The 17720-nt window shown below is 40.9% G+C and overlaps 1 protein-coding gene across 2 annotated transcripts in view; it reads left to right on the top strand.

Annotated features, from left to right (window-relative positions):
* The window catches only part of kcnq5a (potassium voltage-gated channel, KQT-like subfamily, member 5a), a 63243-nt gene that overhangs the window by 31223 nt on the left and 14300 nt on the right, over positions 1-17720 (top strand). For both annotated transcript variants that reach the window (XM_079560654.1, XM_079560653.1), the window contains exons 2-5: positions 13681-13771; positions 14131-14257; positions 15704-15879; positions 17266-17391. In XM_079560654.1, the coding sequence (XP_079416780.1) occupies positions 13681-13771; positions 14131-14257; positions 15704-15879; positions 17266-17391 (520 nt within the window). The remainder of the gene's footprint in view (positions 1-13680; positions 13772-14130; positions 14258-15703; positions 15880-17265; positions 17392-17720) is intronic.

The following is a 17720-nucleotide window of genomic DNA, read 5'->3' as shown; positions in this document are numbered from 1 at the left end:
ATGAGCACCAAGTTGTGAATCCAAATGGTAAAATAGTAGTAATAATAGGTGCAAAAGGACTGTTCAACTGTCCAATAATGTTTAATGACATGGAAAAGTGCAGATGCAGGTAAGAAAGTACACAGCTTTACATAGCAGTCAGTAAGCCAACTTTCAATGAATGGTCACAAAGTAAGATGCTGATGAAGTCCTGGATGTGCATGCTCAAAGATCTGGTTTCCTTAATATGATCACTATGAAAACTGTACACAAGCAGCTGCCTGGTCCCACATAGTGAGAGTCTTTTAATTGTTTCTGAATCTGACACCAGGATAAATGGACCCCAAGCTTTCCTTTCTGCAAAATACTGGTTTACTGGTCATTATATGCAAATCTCCTGACTGTCTTTTGGCCACTGACCTGCTCTTTGCTAAAATGATGGTATGAGTAAAATACAGTAGCTAAACATATGATATGACAATCCTCAGTATTTTGAAATTCCCCTTAACAAAGCCGTATTTAACACCTGCAGCTCGCATATCCCATGGATTTGAACTTGGCTTGCCCTGGAACGGCGGTCTCCGATTTCTATTGCCCCGTTTCGCCCTTCCTGTCCATTAAGGCTGGTAAAAAGGGCCATGACCCTGGCTATTGGGCCGTTTAATGGCCGCATTTGTTAGGGACACAGCCTGGACGTCTTCTCCCTCCAGCGGGGCCTCTCTTAAAGGCACAGTGCTGGGGCCGGGAGGTCCATAGAAGTCCATGCGGCATCCTGCCGGTGATGGCTCTACCATAAACGGCGGTGAAGTGGGAATACGTTCCAGATGCTGCGGGGGGAAACGCGTGCACTCGAAGTTAGCGCTGTGTAGACGCACCATGCGGACTCAAGTCTATAGCGAGGACACCTGGGACGTGGCAAGCTTAAGACTGACTCGGGATAAAGTTCAAGGGTCACAGACCACATGAGGGCATCCGGTCATTACTCATTGACAGACAGCATCGTGCATGTGCTTGTGGATGTGGCCTGCTGGTGGACTGTGGGAATGTAGGCCAGTTAAAACGGGAAGGTGTATCCTTTACATACCAAGGCCCGCGTGATATTCAGCCCGAGAGCGCCGCAGCAGCTGCTCAGATGCTCCTTAAGATGCAACTTATCCAATTATATTTACATAACAGAAAACTTAGATGGGCGCGCATCAGCCAGCATGCAAGGCTACAGCTTGACAACATGGCCGGCCATTAGATGAATTCTGACCTATGATTAATACCTCTGGATTTGGCTTCCTCTTGCAAGTTTTGCTCAAAGGAAAGCAGACAGATATTTTTTTTCAAGGCTCATTACTTGACATTTGGCATTTTTAGTTCAGACAAGTTGTTTTGATGGAACAACTTGTCTTAACTTGGGATTGGAACATACAGTATTTATTGAGTCCCATGGCCTGATGTTGTAAACTTTGTAAACTACAGCTCCCCTAATAACAAGCTCATTAAAATATAGGGGGATAGATAAACTGATGGACAGAGAGAGCAAGATAAAATACTAAAGAACAATCATCCAGGCAGGGTTGAGTGTCATAATCACGATTTACAAAGCGCCCTATACCATGAACCTCATGTCTTTGGTTGCACACGTCTGGCCACATAACTGAACTTGATCACTCAGGTCAGGATTTCAAGCTGACCTGTCCTCACATGTGAGCCTCCAGACACGGCCCCTTGCTCTCTGTTTGTCATCTAATGCCCACTAACTGCCTCTATGTATAGACCGGACCGTCTGCTGGGACCGACACTGACCTACAAATAATGCAGCTAATGTTTTCGCTCTTACAAAACATCACGGTGCTCGACCAAATCAGGTTATTCATAGTGTCGGTATGAAAACCACCAGCACTTTTAGCTCACCGCAGAAAGCAGAGGTGAAATGAGTTCTCAGCGTGAATTTTATGTCACACCATAAGACTACATATGAATTTAAGGGATTTCAAGGCCACAGGAAAACATTAAACTTGCTCATATTCAGAATGTAAAAGTAAAGCAGAGGTGAGAGCCAAGAGTTGTTCTTGTCTTGCAACTCTGCGTTTTATAAATGTTGTTTCTGAGCACCTTTTTACTCCTGATTACCCTCTTGAGTGATCCATTTGTTCAGGTTTTGACGGACACAAGGATTTGCTCATACTAGTTTGTGACTGGCTGCATTCAAAAACACTCAACTGTCCAAATGTAGTAAAATTAAAATATCAACGCCGGCTGATCAGCTATGTGCGAACTACCGACTATTGTGTGGGTATTTTACAAGGAAGAAAACACTCAACACTTGTAAAATACTGAGAAATTATTTCATACCTTTTCAGTTCATGACGTGTTAGACTCAAAACTTAAATTGAACCTTGTGTGTTTTTTGTCCATGATGTTAGCCCATAGCTGATTAGCCGGCGTCATGCTTTCAAACTCTTAACCTCTTTACCCCCGCAAGAACGGAGCTCATTTTCTCCAGTTTGGCTTTACCCAAATCTAAAAGCTAGATATACGAAAATGATAATGAGATGCAAAAAAAGTGTCAAAAAAATAAATAAACGCGAACTAAATAAAAGCAATGAAAAAGCAACTAAAAAGTCACAAAAAATGGACCAAAAATGCAACAAGACATGTGCCTGAAACCAAAAAAGTAAAAGTAACAAAAAACAACACAAGGTGGAAGAAAAAATGCTCAAAAAATGTGACCATGGCGACAACGAGACAAAAAAATCACTTTTGTAAGTCTTAGTTTTCTGATGAGGCACTTTTATACTGTTGCTTTAGAATTGGGTAATACCGAGTTGGAGAAAATGCGCTCGGACTAGATGGAGTTTAATAATGTTACAAATATGTATTTTCTACCCCCTATTTATTCCAGCAATGTCCTAATGTCTAGAATGAGCTCAGACCTTTTCACCACAACTGTTCATCCGAAGTGCCGTCACACACGAGATTAATATAGAAACTGCAGTTACGCGTAAGACCTGAGGTGGTAATAGCGAGTATAAAAACGTCAACTTCCATCTAGTCCCTTTTAATATTAGAATTTTCCCAAAAATCGATGCTAAAAATGAATGGGATTTTTTTTTACATTGAGCTCTATCTCAAACTTGCCTAATTTCATGTTTTCTTTCCCTTTAGTGACCTGCAGTGGGTGGAGGTAGTATTACATTGGGAATAACGACACTACTATTACAGCAATGAAGTGGCAACTTTAGGAAGAAAGGTTTTTTTGTAAGTGAAAGAGAGAGAATTGCATTTACCAAATTTAACACTGGGACTTGCTCATGACCCTTATGCACAGCATAGTTATAAATTAACAATTAAAATGATAAACATCACAAGACATGTCAAACCAGGGAAAACTAAGTAGATGTTTTGCAAAGCCTTTTACGGGCCACCTAACCAGCCACATGCACTTTAAAGAAAAAATAGGTGAACTGAATTGAACATGTACCGAGTGAGAGAAAGTACAAATCCACCTGCGCTTAAGCTCTTGGCTCCGTGTGGCGTCAACTCATGTGCCATAAAGACAAGTGTAAATTGTGTCTGAAGCTGACCACAGCCGGTGATGCTGTCCAGACCACAGGCAGCTCCAGGCACTACTGTGTGTGTCTGCGCTCACCGACAGTAGTGAGTGAGCCAGACACGAGAGACGCACTAATATTCCATTACGTAGTGCCTTTTTCCACAACAAGGCCAAAGGCTGCGGGCTGCACTCACTCACATCATACAACCGTGATTAAACATTTGCTCTCAAGATTATAGGGAGATGGAGAACTGACATTTGATATGAGGTAGAACCTATAAACAATGGGGTTTCATGTAAGTACAGTGCCGTCATGTGAACCTTTTATGTTATATATTCACGCTAACAATGAATGCAAAAGTGTTATAATGGTCAAATAAGGCATTCTGACAAAATGCATTTCACCACAAATAACTATTCTGAGAAATAGATGTCGTTGAAGAGGATGATGTCACAGACAAAGGGACCTCTACACATTTTGGCATAGATCTGTCTACCCTTAAGCTCAAATCTGGAGTTTTGGGCCGTAGTTTTGTGCCCATTTGCCCAAAAATACATTCTCATATAAGTTGAATTAGTCGAGGTACAACTTGGCTCTTGGACAAACTTTTCTTCCAGTCGAGCCACTTATCTTAATTAGAAATGCCCACACAGCTGTCTTGCTTTATATGCGCATATAATTTCATTTGCATAATCACAAACCACATTCCTTGTGTTTGTTTTATATCACACCACTGGGCTGACCATGCTCTCTGACCTCTATGTCTCATCTCGCACAGAAGTTATTAGCTTTACTGGCTCTATACAGTTCTCTTGTGTTTGTTGGCAACTCCCAAAAATCTGTTACTGGAGTCCAAGTCGTAATGAAGATCTTTTGACCTAGGAGACTCATTAAAATGCCCTACTTTGTACTGATCTGGCTCTGAATTGCTCGCTCAAATTAATTTCACAACTGGCTCAAGTGTGTATGTTTTGATTGCAAAATATTGTATGTAATTGTATTGTCCATTTATTTCTCATTTACAAATTCCATGCGTGGTTAATTCTCAGAGCTACAGCATCTAACAACATATTGGCCGGTTACCCACTCATTTGAGGCATTTCTTATCACAAGACTCTGTGATTGCTCAGTCCCAATGTGGCGTGTAATTTTAGTTTGGCTTCACTAAGACAGAACAGAACAGAGCAGTTGTAGTCCCATCTCCCAGACTCGCGGGTGTATATATGATCTGTGCACAGCAGCTGGATACAACAGGAGCTCCCCAGTCCCTCCAGTCATCTGCTGACTCACTCACACTCCTGGGACATATTAGAATCAGCCAGTGCCCATTGCCACCGACTGCCTTTTAGGATGTACACTGGCCTATGCTGGATATGTTTTACTCATCCATGAAACAAACACTGGATAATACGGTTGTGTTTTACATTTGGTTTTGCAAAAGACTCTTCCACTTCTTTTTTTATATGGATGTTTTCTTTCAGGGGTCGCCTACAGCACATCACCAGAATAATTGTCTTCAGAGTTTCCTCACACCAAACATGTCCTCTTTCACCTCTTGTGCCTTGTGTCTTGCAGTTTGTTTGTTTTTTAAGTTAAAGTAGAACTAAGTAACTTGCTTACCTTAATAAATCCTTTTCATGGTCCCTCTGGGGTGATACAAGTGTTAATGGGATGATTGGGGGGGTCTTTCATCTCCCCCTGGTGTCTCTGGCCAGAAAACCACACTTGCAACTTTCCCTGCTCCGAGGTGCAATGCACTAATAGAATCACGAAGAAGAAGCTAACAGGCTAACGGGCAAAGCTAACTGCGGGCTAGCGCCACTTTAGCTGTATTTACAGCCAAGTTTGAATGAAAATAATGATCTCTATCATGTCATTGAGTTGTGGCACAATGTACAATATCCCTCTCTCCCTTTCTCTTTTCTGTCAGTGTTACTTAGTTCAGTACTAAATAACTCATGCCCCTAGAGGCCATAAGCGCCACTGCAGGTGTCGTAGCATGTTGTGCTTTTTTACTCATTAATTGTCCGTGAGAGTAAATACTACGCTGACAGAAAAGACAAAGGGAGAGAGGGATATTGTACGTCCAATTACACAATGCAGATTAAAAAAAAATCACTCAAACTTGGCAGTTAGCTTTGCCCGTTAGCCTGTTAGCTTCTTCTTCGTGATTCCATTAGTGTGTATTGGTGGCTCCGACCTGGAGGCAGCGAAGTTGCAAGTGTGATTTTCTGGCCAGAGACACCAGGGGAAGATGAAAGACCCCCCAATCATCCCATTAACACTTGTATTACCCCCACAGGGACTATGAAAAGGATGTATTAAGGTAAACAAGTTGCTTAGTATAGCTTTAATTGAAAAAGGCTGTATTCATTTTGGGATTTGTATCTATGCTAAAACTTAAGGCACATTCGACATTCAGCATTATTCTGTGTATTATACCTCTCAGATCTTTACCATGGGGGAATTCTGATTATGACAATAAAGACTTTATATTTTCTTTGCATTTTAATGTGTAGGCTCACCATTGTACAGGAGTTTTCCATTGTACTGAAGGGTTGAGTCGTTGTTATATTGGAGAAAAGAAACAGCATTTGCTCTCAAGAGAATGTATCAACACCACCGAGAAAACAGTCTCTATCTTAAACCCATGAAACTTAGCCTGTAATAAAGTGATGCTTTGAAAGGGGAGTAAAAGAGGCAATTTTGTGAAGAGGGATAAACTTGGCATCAATAAGCTGAGGGTGTGTTACAATCTACCTGCTATTTAAATATAGCAGCATTATCCAACCCAAACCCGGATAACAACACCGTACTAAATGTGGAAAACAGCATCTTCATCCAAAAAGGTTTTGGCACTATGCTTTGTAGTATCATAAAAAAAAGGTCGTATTCAGAAGCTTTTCATTTAAAGCTGTCAGTTTTCTAGATCAAGGCCCATTTGAATGCGGAGGCGAGTCAAAATATGAGTGTATAAGACAACAGGAATGACCGGAATGAGCAGAACAAAGCAGAGTAAACGATGGAAAAAGCGCCATGCTGAAGACATTGCAGTTTGTGGTGGTTTGTGTTAATCAGGCTGGAGCAGAGGCTGATGAGAACTGGAGTGCAGTCAGCTGGAATAATGTTTGAGAATTTGACAGAACAATGTGGGACGGTGGCGTTTGCGTCTCAGGACACAGACAGTAGTACCAATTCATCAACCCTTTTAACTGTCAGTGCATCTGTGCTGTCTGAGCTGTGCCTGGGCTTTGAGGGCGTCGCTCTAGCTTAAAAAGACATAAGGAGCGGCTCAGAAGTGACATGTGGATGTGAGGGATTCAGAACAAACAGTTGTTTTGTGAGACTCTTCATGTCCTCACTCACAGCTGCTCAAGAGGATGCCACTGTGCCCTGCTGGATTATTAATATCCTATACATATTGACGCAAGTTACAAATGTTGTTGACCTGGAAATGCTCTGACAGAACTGGCTTCATTGAGTCAAAAGCCTAAAACTGTCTAGTGCAGGGAGAAAAGCAATAAACTAGTCAGTCTGCCAAATGAATTATTAACAATCTGATTCTAGTTCTACCATCTAAATTCCCATCAACACAAAACGGCTGGCACCGGCGATATAAAGCCAGCTATCCCTGCTTTGACAAATTATTATCAGCATTTGGATGGCTAACCCCAATTACCAAGGGAAACAGTGTGTGATTGAAGTGTGTTGGTGGTTGCCACACAGAGAGTGCCCTCAGCAGATGCATCACTTTATATTACGGCACCATATGACTCGCACATGCACTGCACACACACTGATGCCTTCAATCACGCCGGGACTGTGCTTATACACATCGCACTTACTCATGAATTTACCCACAATCCCTGCGCCAATCAGAGATCAAACAGCCGCCCCGGGACCTTTCATCTGCACAAATGGGTGTCACTGGGGCGCATGTTGCTTCCATCCCACTTTCCTAAGCTTCATCTGTCCCTATCTGTGATTATCCATCTTATCAGGGGCCGAAAGATTGTGCAATTAAAACATTCCCAGAATTCCACAGCTGCTGGATCAATGCCTCCAGTGCAATCACGGGGCTTGTTAAATGTTGGCTATTGGACTGTAATATTTTTCACACAATTAGGCAGAAAATCTGGCTAAGTATATTGAGCATACACTGTTTAAAGATTACTTTTTTTTTTACTGTATAAGCTTTATTGGATATAACACAATTGTGTGAGCGGTGGTTGTGATGGAGAGACATTAAGTACACTTTTGGAGCTGGGAAACAAACACAGAGCTTTTTACAATGACCATGTGTGATATGTCATTGAGCCAATACAATGTTCTTCCAATTTCCCCCATGCTCCTCCTGTGCTCCAAGAAGTGTCTATGTGCTCTTTGCTCCCATTAAACCCCATCACTACATTGGCCATCATAGTGTAGACATGCCTGGTTCTGAATGCGTATGCAAAACACAAAAGCAAATCACAGAGTGTCTACAGGTCTTATGTGATGTGAGAGTCAAAATGCAGTATAGCTGTTCAGCCCAGGAGACATAGAGGCCCCTGGGTCCCACTGGCCATCATTTTATTTGGTGGAAAGATGCAGCACTTAATTGAATGATACACAGTTTCTCGGACTTACAGAAAGTTTACCGTCTGTTTCGCTGAACTTTTCCAATAGCACTTGTTCTTGTTCTCTACCTACAATTCAAAATGATGCAATGATTTGTCATCCCGAATCAAATACTACCGTAAATAAAAACCTCCATTTCATTTGGATTTTGAAACAAAATTTCGAATGTCCTGAGTGTTACTTACATGCACAATTTGATACATTTGAAAGCACGCGAGTAAAACGTCTAAACCGTAATGGATTATGTCTTTACAGTGAACTTGTAACCCAGGCTGAGTGAGGGCAAGAGGCAGCGAGAGAGCAGATGGAGCTGTGTAGGCTGATACTGACGCACTTGGTATATGCCTGAGCTGCTGGGTGTTCTCTGTTGAGCTTTACATGCGTATATATATTCATGTTAACACCTCAGGCTTATCTTAATGTCTGTATGAAGGCTGTAGATTCCCTCACACATTACAGAAGTGCTGAGTCAGCCTCTCGGGTGAGGTTTGCCCTGTCTGTCTGTCGGTCTGTCTGTGCCATCTGTTAGTCTAATGAGCTGACTACTCAGAGCTGAAGCTACAGTGCAGACCTCAACTGATCAGTACATGCACCGCTGTAGTGAACTGCTTGTCAGGACATTGCATCTTGTCTTTTTGCTGAAAAGAAAATGCTTTAGTGACACACTAATTTGGCACACGGAAGGTTTTGTGTATCAATACTCAATACTCAATGATCTACAGCAGGAATAAGCGACGTCAGACCTGAGAGTCAACCCGACCCTTCAGCTTACTCTTTTTTTCCCCCCAGATGATTTTAAGAAATGTTTTGCAACCCCCTGCCCGGATTTCCTTGACGTACAGGGTGCTGTGCCTTCTGTCTTGGTATCAAAGATCACCATGTGACCAAGCTTGCCATGTAAGCTTTTATATAAAATCTGAGAGAGCAACCCTCTTCCAAGACAGCTGAGTTCTTCAAGTACTTCACTGAGTTTTTCAACAATTTAGCACTAGTTCTATTTCTACTTTATCACTATTTCTGCTTAAAGGAACCGGACACCGTTTTTCCATACTGAGATGTGTTCTTACCTGAGCTGAGACGAGTTGATGCGTACCTGTTTGATCTTTATGTGTGCACTCACGCAAACCGACCAAAAATGATGTTAGCATTTAGCCTCTCCTCCTCTTTTCTTTGGGGCCAAACGGGGGTGAAGTTAGAAGTGACCAAGCTCTTCCACATTTTCCCTATTTAAGTAGTGAGTAGTTACACGAAGTATATTTACACAAAATTAAACATGTCGATTTTCTAAGCAGATAAAAAGGGGTACTATATTGTAGTAGTAGTAGGCGTAGTAACACCTTATGAGAACTTCGACGTCCGCGCAGTAATATCTTCACTTCACTTTACTGCGCAGACGTCGAAGTGCTCCTGGTTTACTTAAATAGGGGAAACGTGGCAGAGCTTGGTCGCTTCTAACTTCACCCCCATTTGACCCCAAAGAGGAGAGGAGGAGAGGCTAAATGCTAACAACATCTTTGGTCTGTTTGCATGACTGAGCGCACACACAAAGACCAGACAGGTACGCATCAACTCGTATAAGCTCAGGTAAGAACAGATCTCAGTATGTGGCCTATTCCTTTAAGAATTATATATTTTTAGTCATTATGTTGTATTGTTTTTTGCTTTTAATTTTTACTATGTATTTAATCCTGAAACTCAAATAGTAAATTTTACTACCCTTCTTTTTTTTCTTACTAATGGGACGCACAACCATTTCTATTGAGTTGGTTTTGAAGCCACCGTGAAGGTTAAAGTCAATGACAATTAAGTAAATGATTTCATAAGCTTGTAATTGCTTTGAATTAGACACCGTGAAGGAAAGTTTTCTTTTTAGTGACACTCAGCTCCTCTACCACACTCTCTGGTTTCCTCCTTGACATCTGCTGCACAGCTCTGAACAGAAGTCTCCAAACGCTTTCGTTGAGACGTTAGCAATCTGAGGGAGCAGACTCTTTTGCGTGTCGGAGTGATTTAGTTTGAAAGATGTTGCTTTTATGAACCCTGTTAGCTGTTGGCTTTCCTCACCAGCATATCAGTCTGTGTCTAGTTAGCAGCAGGCCCACATATACTGCTGCGCTCATCCTCACGCACTCCTGTGTTTTCAAAGCTTTCCAAGTCTCCATTGCACCCTTCACCATCCCATCTCAGCATCATGGAAAATTGGCTCAGGTCCCCTTCTTTTGTGCTTTCTCTTTGTACCCCGGCGCTCACAAATTTTACTATCTGTCTGTATGGACTGTACTGAAGAAGAAGAGGAAAGTAAGCTTGTTCCAGAGTTAGAAATCAAAACGAGTGGAGGAGTTGTACACTGTCATGGCACATGTTCAGAGCTAGAGAGCTTCGTCGGTTTTTGCTAGAAGATAGGTAGCCGCTGCATACTTGTGGACACATTGTCTGGTTATGGACTGCTGCTTATCCTTTGTTGGACGTGTTAAAGATGTCAGAATATTGCATCATGAGCAGTTGCCAAACTCTATGTGTTCTATCGTAGACAAAGGTTCTCAATCAATTTTCTAGCAACAAGCTGGACTTACTAGGCTTATAGTGAGTATCAATATCAACAACGCTGTTTACACTGACCTGGGATCTGCTCATGAACTTTGAGGATAGATGAAGAATATGCAGCAGTCTGGATGTCTTATACAGGAGATGTTTTATTACCATCGGTGCGGGACCCGGAGACATGAACTTGAGACATTGTGCAAGTCCTACCATTCAAGTCTGTCTATGCTTCCACAGAAAAGGGATAAATACCCTCTCAGAGTGTCATACTGATACGCAAGCAAACATTCAGTGGCTGAGAGTAGGCGCCTGAGCACCACAGTCAAGGCTATGACAGGGATAGTACGACTTGACCCAGTATGATAAATAGCTATTTAATATTATCCTCTAACAGAACTGTCAGTTGTCATGACTTGGGCTGTGTCTCAAAATTCATTGATGGAATAACTGATCCTTATTGTACACTGAGGTATTGAACTAAATTTCATGTCTGAGGAATAGTGTTAATAATAATCATGAACATGATTCAAAGGAATTGGTATGTCAAACAAACAGGCAGTGTAGTATATCATCCTCATTTTGCTGGTTTTGAAGCTACACCGCAAGACACTCATCCTTTATAAAGCCCGTTGACCATTTTAAGCCATACTTAAAGCGGTTCCAATGAGCACGTTCTGACCCTGACTCTGTGTGATTATTTGCTGTTGATATTAGTAATCTAATTTGAGTGCAGCTGCTTCTTCTTGAGGCAAGTTGAAGTGTGGCGAAGTGTGGCCTGCGCCTCCCTGTTTCCTTGGCCTGGTTCTGTTTGGTTCAGGTTGTTGCTTGGAAATGAAACTGTGTGTTTTATGGTGGCCATCGTTAGGCGAGATACTGCACTCAAATGAATACACACCCCAGACATTTGGCCGGGCCATCCTACTTCCAATACTTATTTGCTGCTGTGACTTTTGTCATTTATGATATTGCTGTCCTTTTCAGTTCCATTGTCTATTTCTCGGGGAGAATGTCTTTATATTACAGTTACAAATCAAATTTCCCTTAAAGTTTACTGAGAATGGGGTGACCAACCAATTTCCTGGGCAATTATACATAGCCAGTCAGTAGAGAAATGAATGGTTTGTTTTGTTGGGTTTTAAGCGCCGTATGTAGCACCATAAACGTTTACTCCATTCAGTAGAGATGGAGAGCTATAATAGGTCTAACCATATCATTTTACTTCCACTCATTGTGTCTCTCTGATCTTGTGTGAGGTTGTTTGCCCCACACAGGAGTATGACTTAGGGTTAAACTTCTGCGTGGTGTAAAGAACCTCACACAAGGTCAATGAGTGGAAGGAGGTCATTGTAAGACAAGATTCTGCTGACACTCTTTCAGACTGGGCCTCCTCTTTTCAGTGGTGTGTTTCCTACCTTCTCGGTGCCTGATTGAAAGTTTCTGGCTGTTGGCACGGGATTAAAAAGAGAAACTGTCAATGACACAATGGTGCACTGTATGGAAAAGTCTGACCCTTCACGTGCCAAGTCTGTCGCTCACGTTTACACTGTTGTAAATGCTGCATTCTCAGAAGATTTTGTTTATTTTGAAGTCAACACAACAAAATACATTATCCATGCGTTCCTTGAGAGACAAAACATAATTTCACTCACTGTTCGAGCTTGTTGGTGTAAAACCGTCTGTCGCCTTCTGGAGTGTCACAGTAGACTCATATTTCCCATGTGAAAAGCAAAACAAACCTTGTAACACTGGTATGGAGATTGGGAATATACAGAAAATGAACCTCTATGGACAAAATGTTTGTGGCAAGCTGATTGCAATGTCCATGGAGCGACATAAACCACAACAATGCAAAAGAAAAGAAGGAGCCATGAAATTTACTTGCGCTGTCACTATTATTTTACATAACAATCTCATGTTTAATTGGCCTATGCAGGTTTACTCTTAGTTTAGTTTTACTGCAAAGTCCTAGAGATGGGACGTTGAAGCAGCTGGAGGATACAAACAGAGCAAACACATGGGGAACTTTTACAGGCTACTTGTATTGGTCCTCAGAAAGAAATACTGAATTTATTTCCTTAGAACATTGTGCAAATGTCTCATGAATGTTGGACTGGAGACAGTTGTTATGGACATTATCCGACCAACACAGAATATTTTACAGCAGCTGCATGGTTTGGGCCCAGAAAAAAGAAACCTGGGTCATTCATTATACAAAATGTGCAGTGCTTTATCTTTGCCACACACAGCAAGTCTGGCGTCATGCTCCATGTCCAGGCACTGACTCTGCTCTGTCGCCTCAGAACTGAGAGGAGTCAAAGAAATGGAGCCAAAAGTGGGGTTATTTACGCCTAGCCTATAGGTAAAGTTTTCTGTTTGGACCTAAAGTTTCCTTAACAAATGTTTTCCTCATTAACCTCAGAAAACAAACCCATCAAACAAGAGAAAGACAGCTGGCAGACTGCATAACAGTTTTCATTATTGGAGTTTTTTTTTTTACCTCAAGTACATTTGATAGATAGAAGCTCTGCACACCTATGAAGGCGACAGGTGCATAAGAGATGAGGATACTTAACTTGAAAAAAAGGGAAAAGCTCCCGCTTTTTTTCCTTTGGCTTTTATTGCCGCAATGTTGCAGCACCTAAAGTACATTTAAAATAGGTACTTGTAAATACAGCAAACAATTTATGGTCGTGTTGCACCTGATTTAACATTTGAAATGTGTATTACAGTATAAGTGCCACAAATCTGATATGTAAATGAGAGAATGTTAACTAAGTAAATACTAAATAATGAATAACTTTAGCGCGTACTACCTGAGCAAACACTTGGTTAATGATTTTAAGTCTGGCATATGCATAATTTGTCCTTTTTACTGAATTGCATTGTAGCTTAAATAAATCTTTAAAACAATTTATTTCTGATTGTTCCTCGGAGCACATTGTCAGTGTTTTGAAGTGATCTCTGATACAGTTGTTTTTTCGATGTGTCTGTGCAGGTTCATCTTGGTGTTCGGATGTCTGGTGCTGTCAGTGTTTTCGACCATTCCCGCTCACCAGGAGTTCTCCGCACACTGCCTACTCATTTTGGTATGGACTCATTAAACATTAACAGCCCTATGTAAGAGTACATTTACTAAAAAGATCCAACTCCATACCCACACAGATCAAATTTAATGAGATATGTTCGTTAAATGTACGTATAAATATGAGCTCTTTTAAAATGGCTATTTTCCCATTTGCTTCATTACATTAAATAAGCCATTTCTTCTTTATAGAGTTAAGGATTATTATTATTATGGTGGTGAGAACCCTCAACTTTCGAAACTGAATTACAAAATAATTAATAGCACATTCCATGACACAAATTTGCCGCCCATTTGTCTACTGTTGCCATGCTGTGACATAATCAGCAAACCCTCTTTGTAACCCAATTCTGCGTTCTGCAGGAGTTTGTGATGATCGTGGTGTTCGGGTTGGAGTACATCATCAGAATATGGAGCGCTGGCTGCTGCTGCCGCTACAGAGGCTGGCAGGGACGGCTGCGCTTCGCCAGGAAACCGTTCTGTGTCATAGGTACAGTTTTACATTACCGGCTACAAGTAACGTAATGTAGTCCATAGAGATGCACCGATCCAGCTTTTTTGCTACCGATACCGATACTGGGATTTGAGTATCTGGCGATATCCGATATTTACCAATACCAAGAGACTTTCTTAAAAGTGGCATTCTCTGAGTGAAAAATTGTATTGACTCTTCTCCATTGTAAGATCAATAAAGTCATATTTTATTGTCAATTATCAATTATATCTATTGATAAACTCTTGGATAAAAATTGAACAAGGATGACTTTTCTGCACTAAATTGGGTATTGGGATTGGGAAATTGGGATATACCTTGGGTATATGACTGGCTTTTTTTCTTTTATTTAAAGGGACAATGCATATTAATGAACATATAAATGTAAATATGCCAGAATTAGAAAGATAACCATGCGATGGCTACTTTCTATCTTTAGTCCCTGGCAGATCAAGAAACTACAAAGACCAGTATACAACATTAAAGACCATATATGACTGGCTTTAGGTTACATTAATATAAACAACTCACATGAAGTGATCTGATCATTACAAATATGTGAGATCAGTTATTTCTTAAACTAAAATACAAACACTTGGCTTCAGCAGTGGTTATTTTATTTTTAATAGGCTACTTCTATCATAGTTTCTGACCCAGCCTTGATTAGTTTTCGTTAGCATTAGCATGCTCCCGCTAGATTTAGCATGCTATTGCTAAGTGCAGAATTTTGCGCGATGAACAAAAATACATTTGCGGAGGTTACTAGGTGACTCAGTGGTTGAATTCCCCAGGTTCTTCGATTTACAATGACATACATGTCCATATTCACTTAGATTTAGGTGGTAAAAGTTGTGTTTTTAAGGCGTTGAGAGACAAAATAAGTATCGGTTCCGTATCGGATATATGTAGCCCTACCCGATATCGTATTTTTTCCAGTATTGGCTCCAATATCCGATCCCAGTATCGGATCGGTGCATCCATCTATCCTTTATGCATCAGTAGTAGTGATTGCACAATATGATTAGTGCAAATTGCGTATTCTGAGACTGACTTGAAGATTTGTGGCTTGAGAGTTGTCTTCAGGAGTCATAGTGGCTAAATTGTCAATACAGCTATCAAGTCATATGTATTGACCATTTTCGTTTCTGTAAGTGGGACCGTTGGACCGTCAATTTGGAGTGGAGGCTGTCGATTCTCATTTTTCACCGACAGGAGAGACGACAGAATTGTGGCAAATAAAGGTGCTTGGAAAAAAAGGCGTAATTGAAGCCTTTCTGACAATGACTTATTAAGACAGAAGAGGCAACAGGCAGCTCGGAGTCAATCAATAGGTGTTTTAAAAGTGATGGATGGCTTAGAGATAAGTCCAGCACAATCTCACCCAGGATTTATCTCAATAAAGCTATGGTCTCTTTATTGAACTCCTGTGTGCTATGTTTGCAGACATCATCGTACTCATCGCCTCCATCGCTGTGGTTTCAGCCGGTAGCCAGGGTAACATCTTCGCAACCTCGGCGCTGCGCAGCCTCCGATTCTTACAAATCCTTCGAATGGTGCGCATGGACCGAAGGGGAGGAACCTGGAAGCTGCTGGGATCTGTAGTTTATGCACATAGCAAGGTAAGGCTTGTTGGGTTTGCATTCACCTTCATCAACAATTATTGCTTTGTTTGAAATATTTTGATAATGTCTCACTAAGTAGTAATCTCAGTTGTTGTGATGTGGCAATATGATGAATAAAAGTTGGAAATATGGAAAGATGTAGATGTAGGAAGAGGGAGACTTTCATATTATGTATCGAGGTCTCGCTCACTCTTCATTGGTTTGACGGCATGGAAATGGCATCTTTTCATATGTCACATCCTGTTTCCATGTTCAACAAGGAAGTTAGGTTAGAAATTAAAAAAACTAAATACAAATCAGAGGAAGCCAGGTCAGTGAATACCTACCCCAAAACCTCACATTGAGTTCCCAGAGCTTCTGCAAAAAAAACAAATAAACAACCAATGGCTGATAGAAGGATTAATGAATGATATGGCATTTTTTTTCAGAAAAATCTTAGCTATTGGAATTAATGTAAATTACGGTATTAAGGGCATTAACGACTACTGATTTTCAAGGTCAACTTATTTGTCAAAATAGTCAGTTGGCTTGTCATGTCATGTAATAATGTAGGCTCACATGTAAGCAAGTTTTGCAGCTTATTTTCTAAGTTGATATGCAATATAGTGGCTTGTTTAAATTTCCTAGGTTTTAACGTAGTTTTTAGGCCTTTGTTCTCGGTACTATTAGAATCATCTTTATTGTAAATCCAAGGTCTGAAGCGAACAAGCTTTCGGTCCCGGAGCGTTAGATCGTAGTTGATTCCATGTGAGTCTGTGTGAGCGAAAAGTTAAAAGCCGCGTGTGCGATGGGCCAGGGTGCGCAGTGACGGCGGTGACTGTCCCGGCGTCTGCTTGTTGTCTGCTTATGCGGGCGAAATTACAGGTGAAGCTTGGAAAATTACAATGTCGTTGAAAAGTGCCTCATTTCTGTGATTCAACTTAAACTGTGAAACTAATATATGATCGACTCATTACATGCAAAGTGAGATATGTATAGCCTTTATTTGCAAAAAACCCAAACTATAAATCTCATAAAATTTGAATATTTTGAAAACTGACTGTAAGCCATGATCATCAAAATGATAACAAATGAAGGCTTGACATGTGTCACTTTGAATGAAATGAGTCTATATCATATATTCGTGTCACAGTTTAAGTTGAATAGCAGAAATAAATCAACTTTTGAACATTATTCTCATTTTCCGAGTTTCACCTGTCTATGTGGAGCTCTAAAAGTGAACGCTAACTAACAAAAATAACTAGCCGCTAGTAGGTAACTCGATGTAACACTGTTCATTTTCCCAAACACAGGACTAGTCTACTCGTCTAACTAGTCGACTAGTCTTTTAATGCCCTCATGTGCTCTTTGAGTTATATAAAAAGACTTTGTATGTCTTTTCAGGAACTGGTGACAGCGTGGTACATTGGATTTCTGGTGTTGATTTTCTCCTCCTTTCTGGTTTATTTGGTGGAAAAGGAGTTCAACAAGGAGTTTGCCACATATGCCGATGCGCTCTGGTGGGGAACGGTAAGCACAGAATAAAAATGTTGTAAATGTGGAGAATGCACAGTATTCACAATTGCAGGGCAGAAATAATCATACATGAAAATCAGCATCAAATTTGTCTTTATTGTGTGAGTCATTCCCTTTACTACTTCAACTTTTTACCATTACTTGTATCTTCCACAGCTCCAGTGTTTTGCTGCTTTATGGTCATACTTTATGGTCACACTTGGCTGAGTGCACCGCTCTCTTTTTCTTCATGGGAGCCATTACGTGAAACGAGACAAAACACAAACAAGAAATTGCGCGGTCAATAAATTCAATTTGTTCGTGCTGCCAGGTGCGACTCGACA

The sequence above is a fragment of the Gobius niger genome (assembly GCF_951799975.1).
Source record: "Gobius niger genome assembly, chromosome: 7".
Classification (NCBI taxonomy): domain Eukaryota; kingdom Metazoa; phylum Chordata; class Actinopteri; order Gobiiformes; family Gobiidae; genus Gobius; species Gobius niger.
This window is presented reverse-complemented; position numbering and strand designations above follow the sequence as displayed.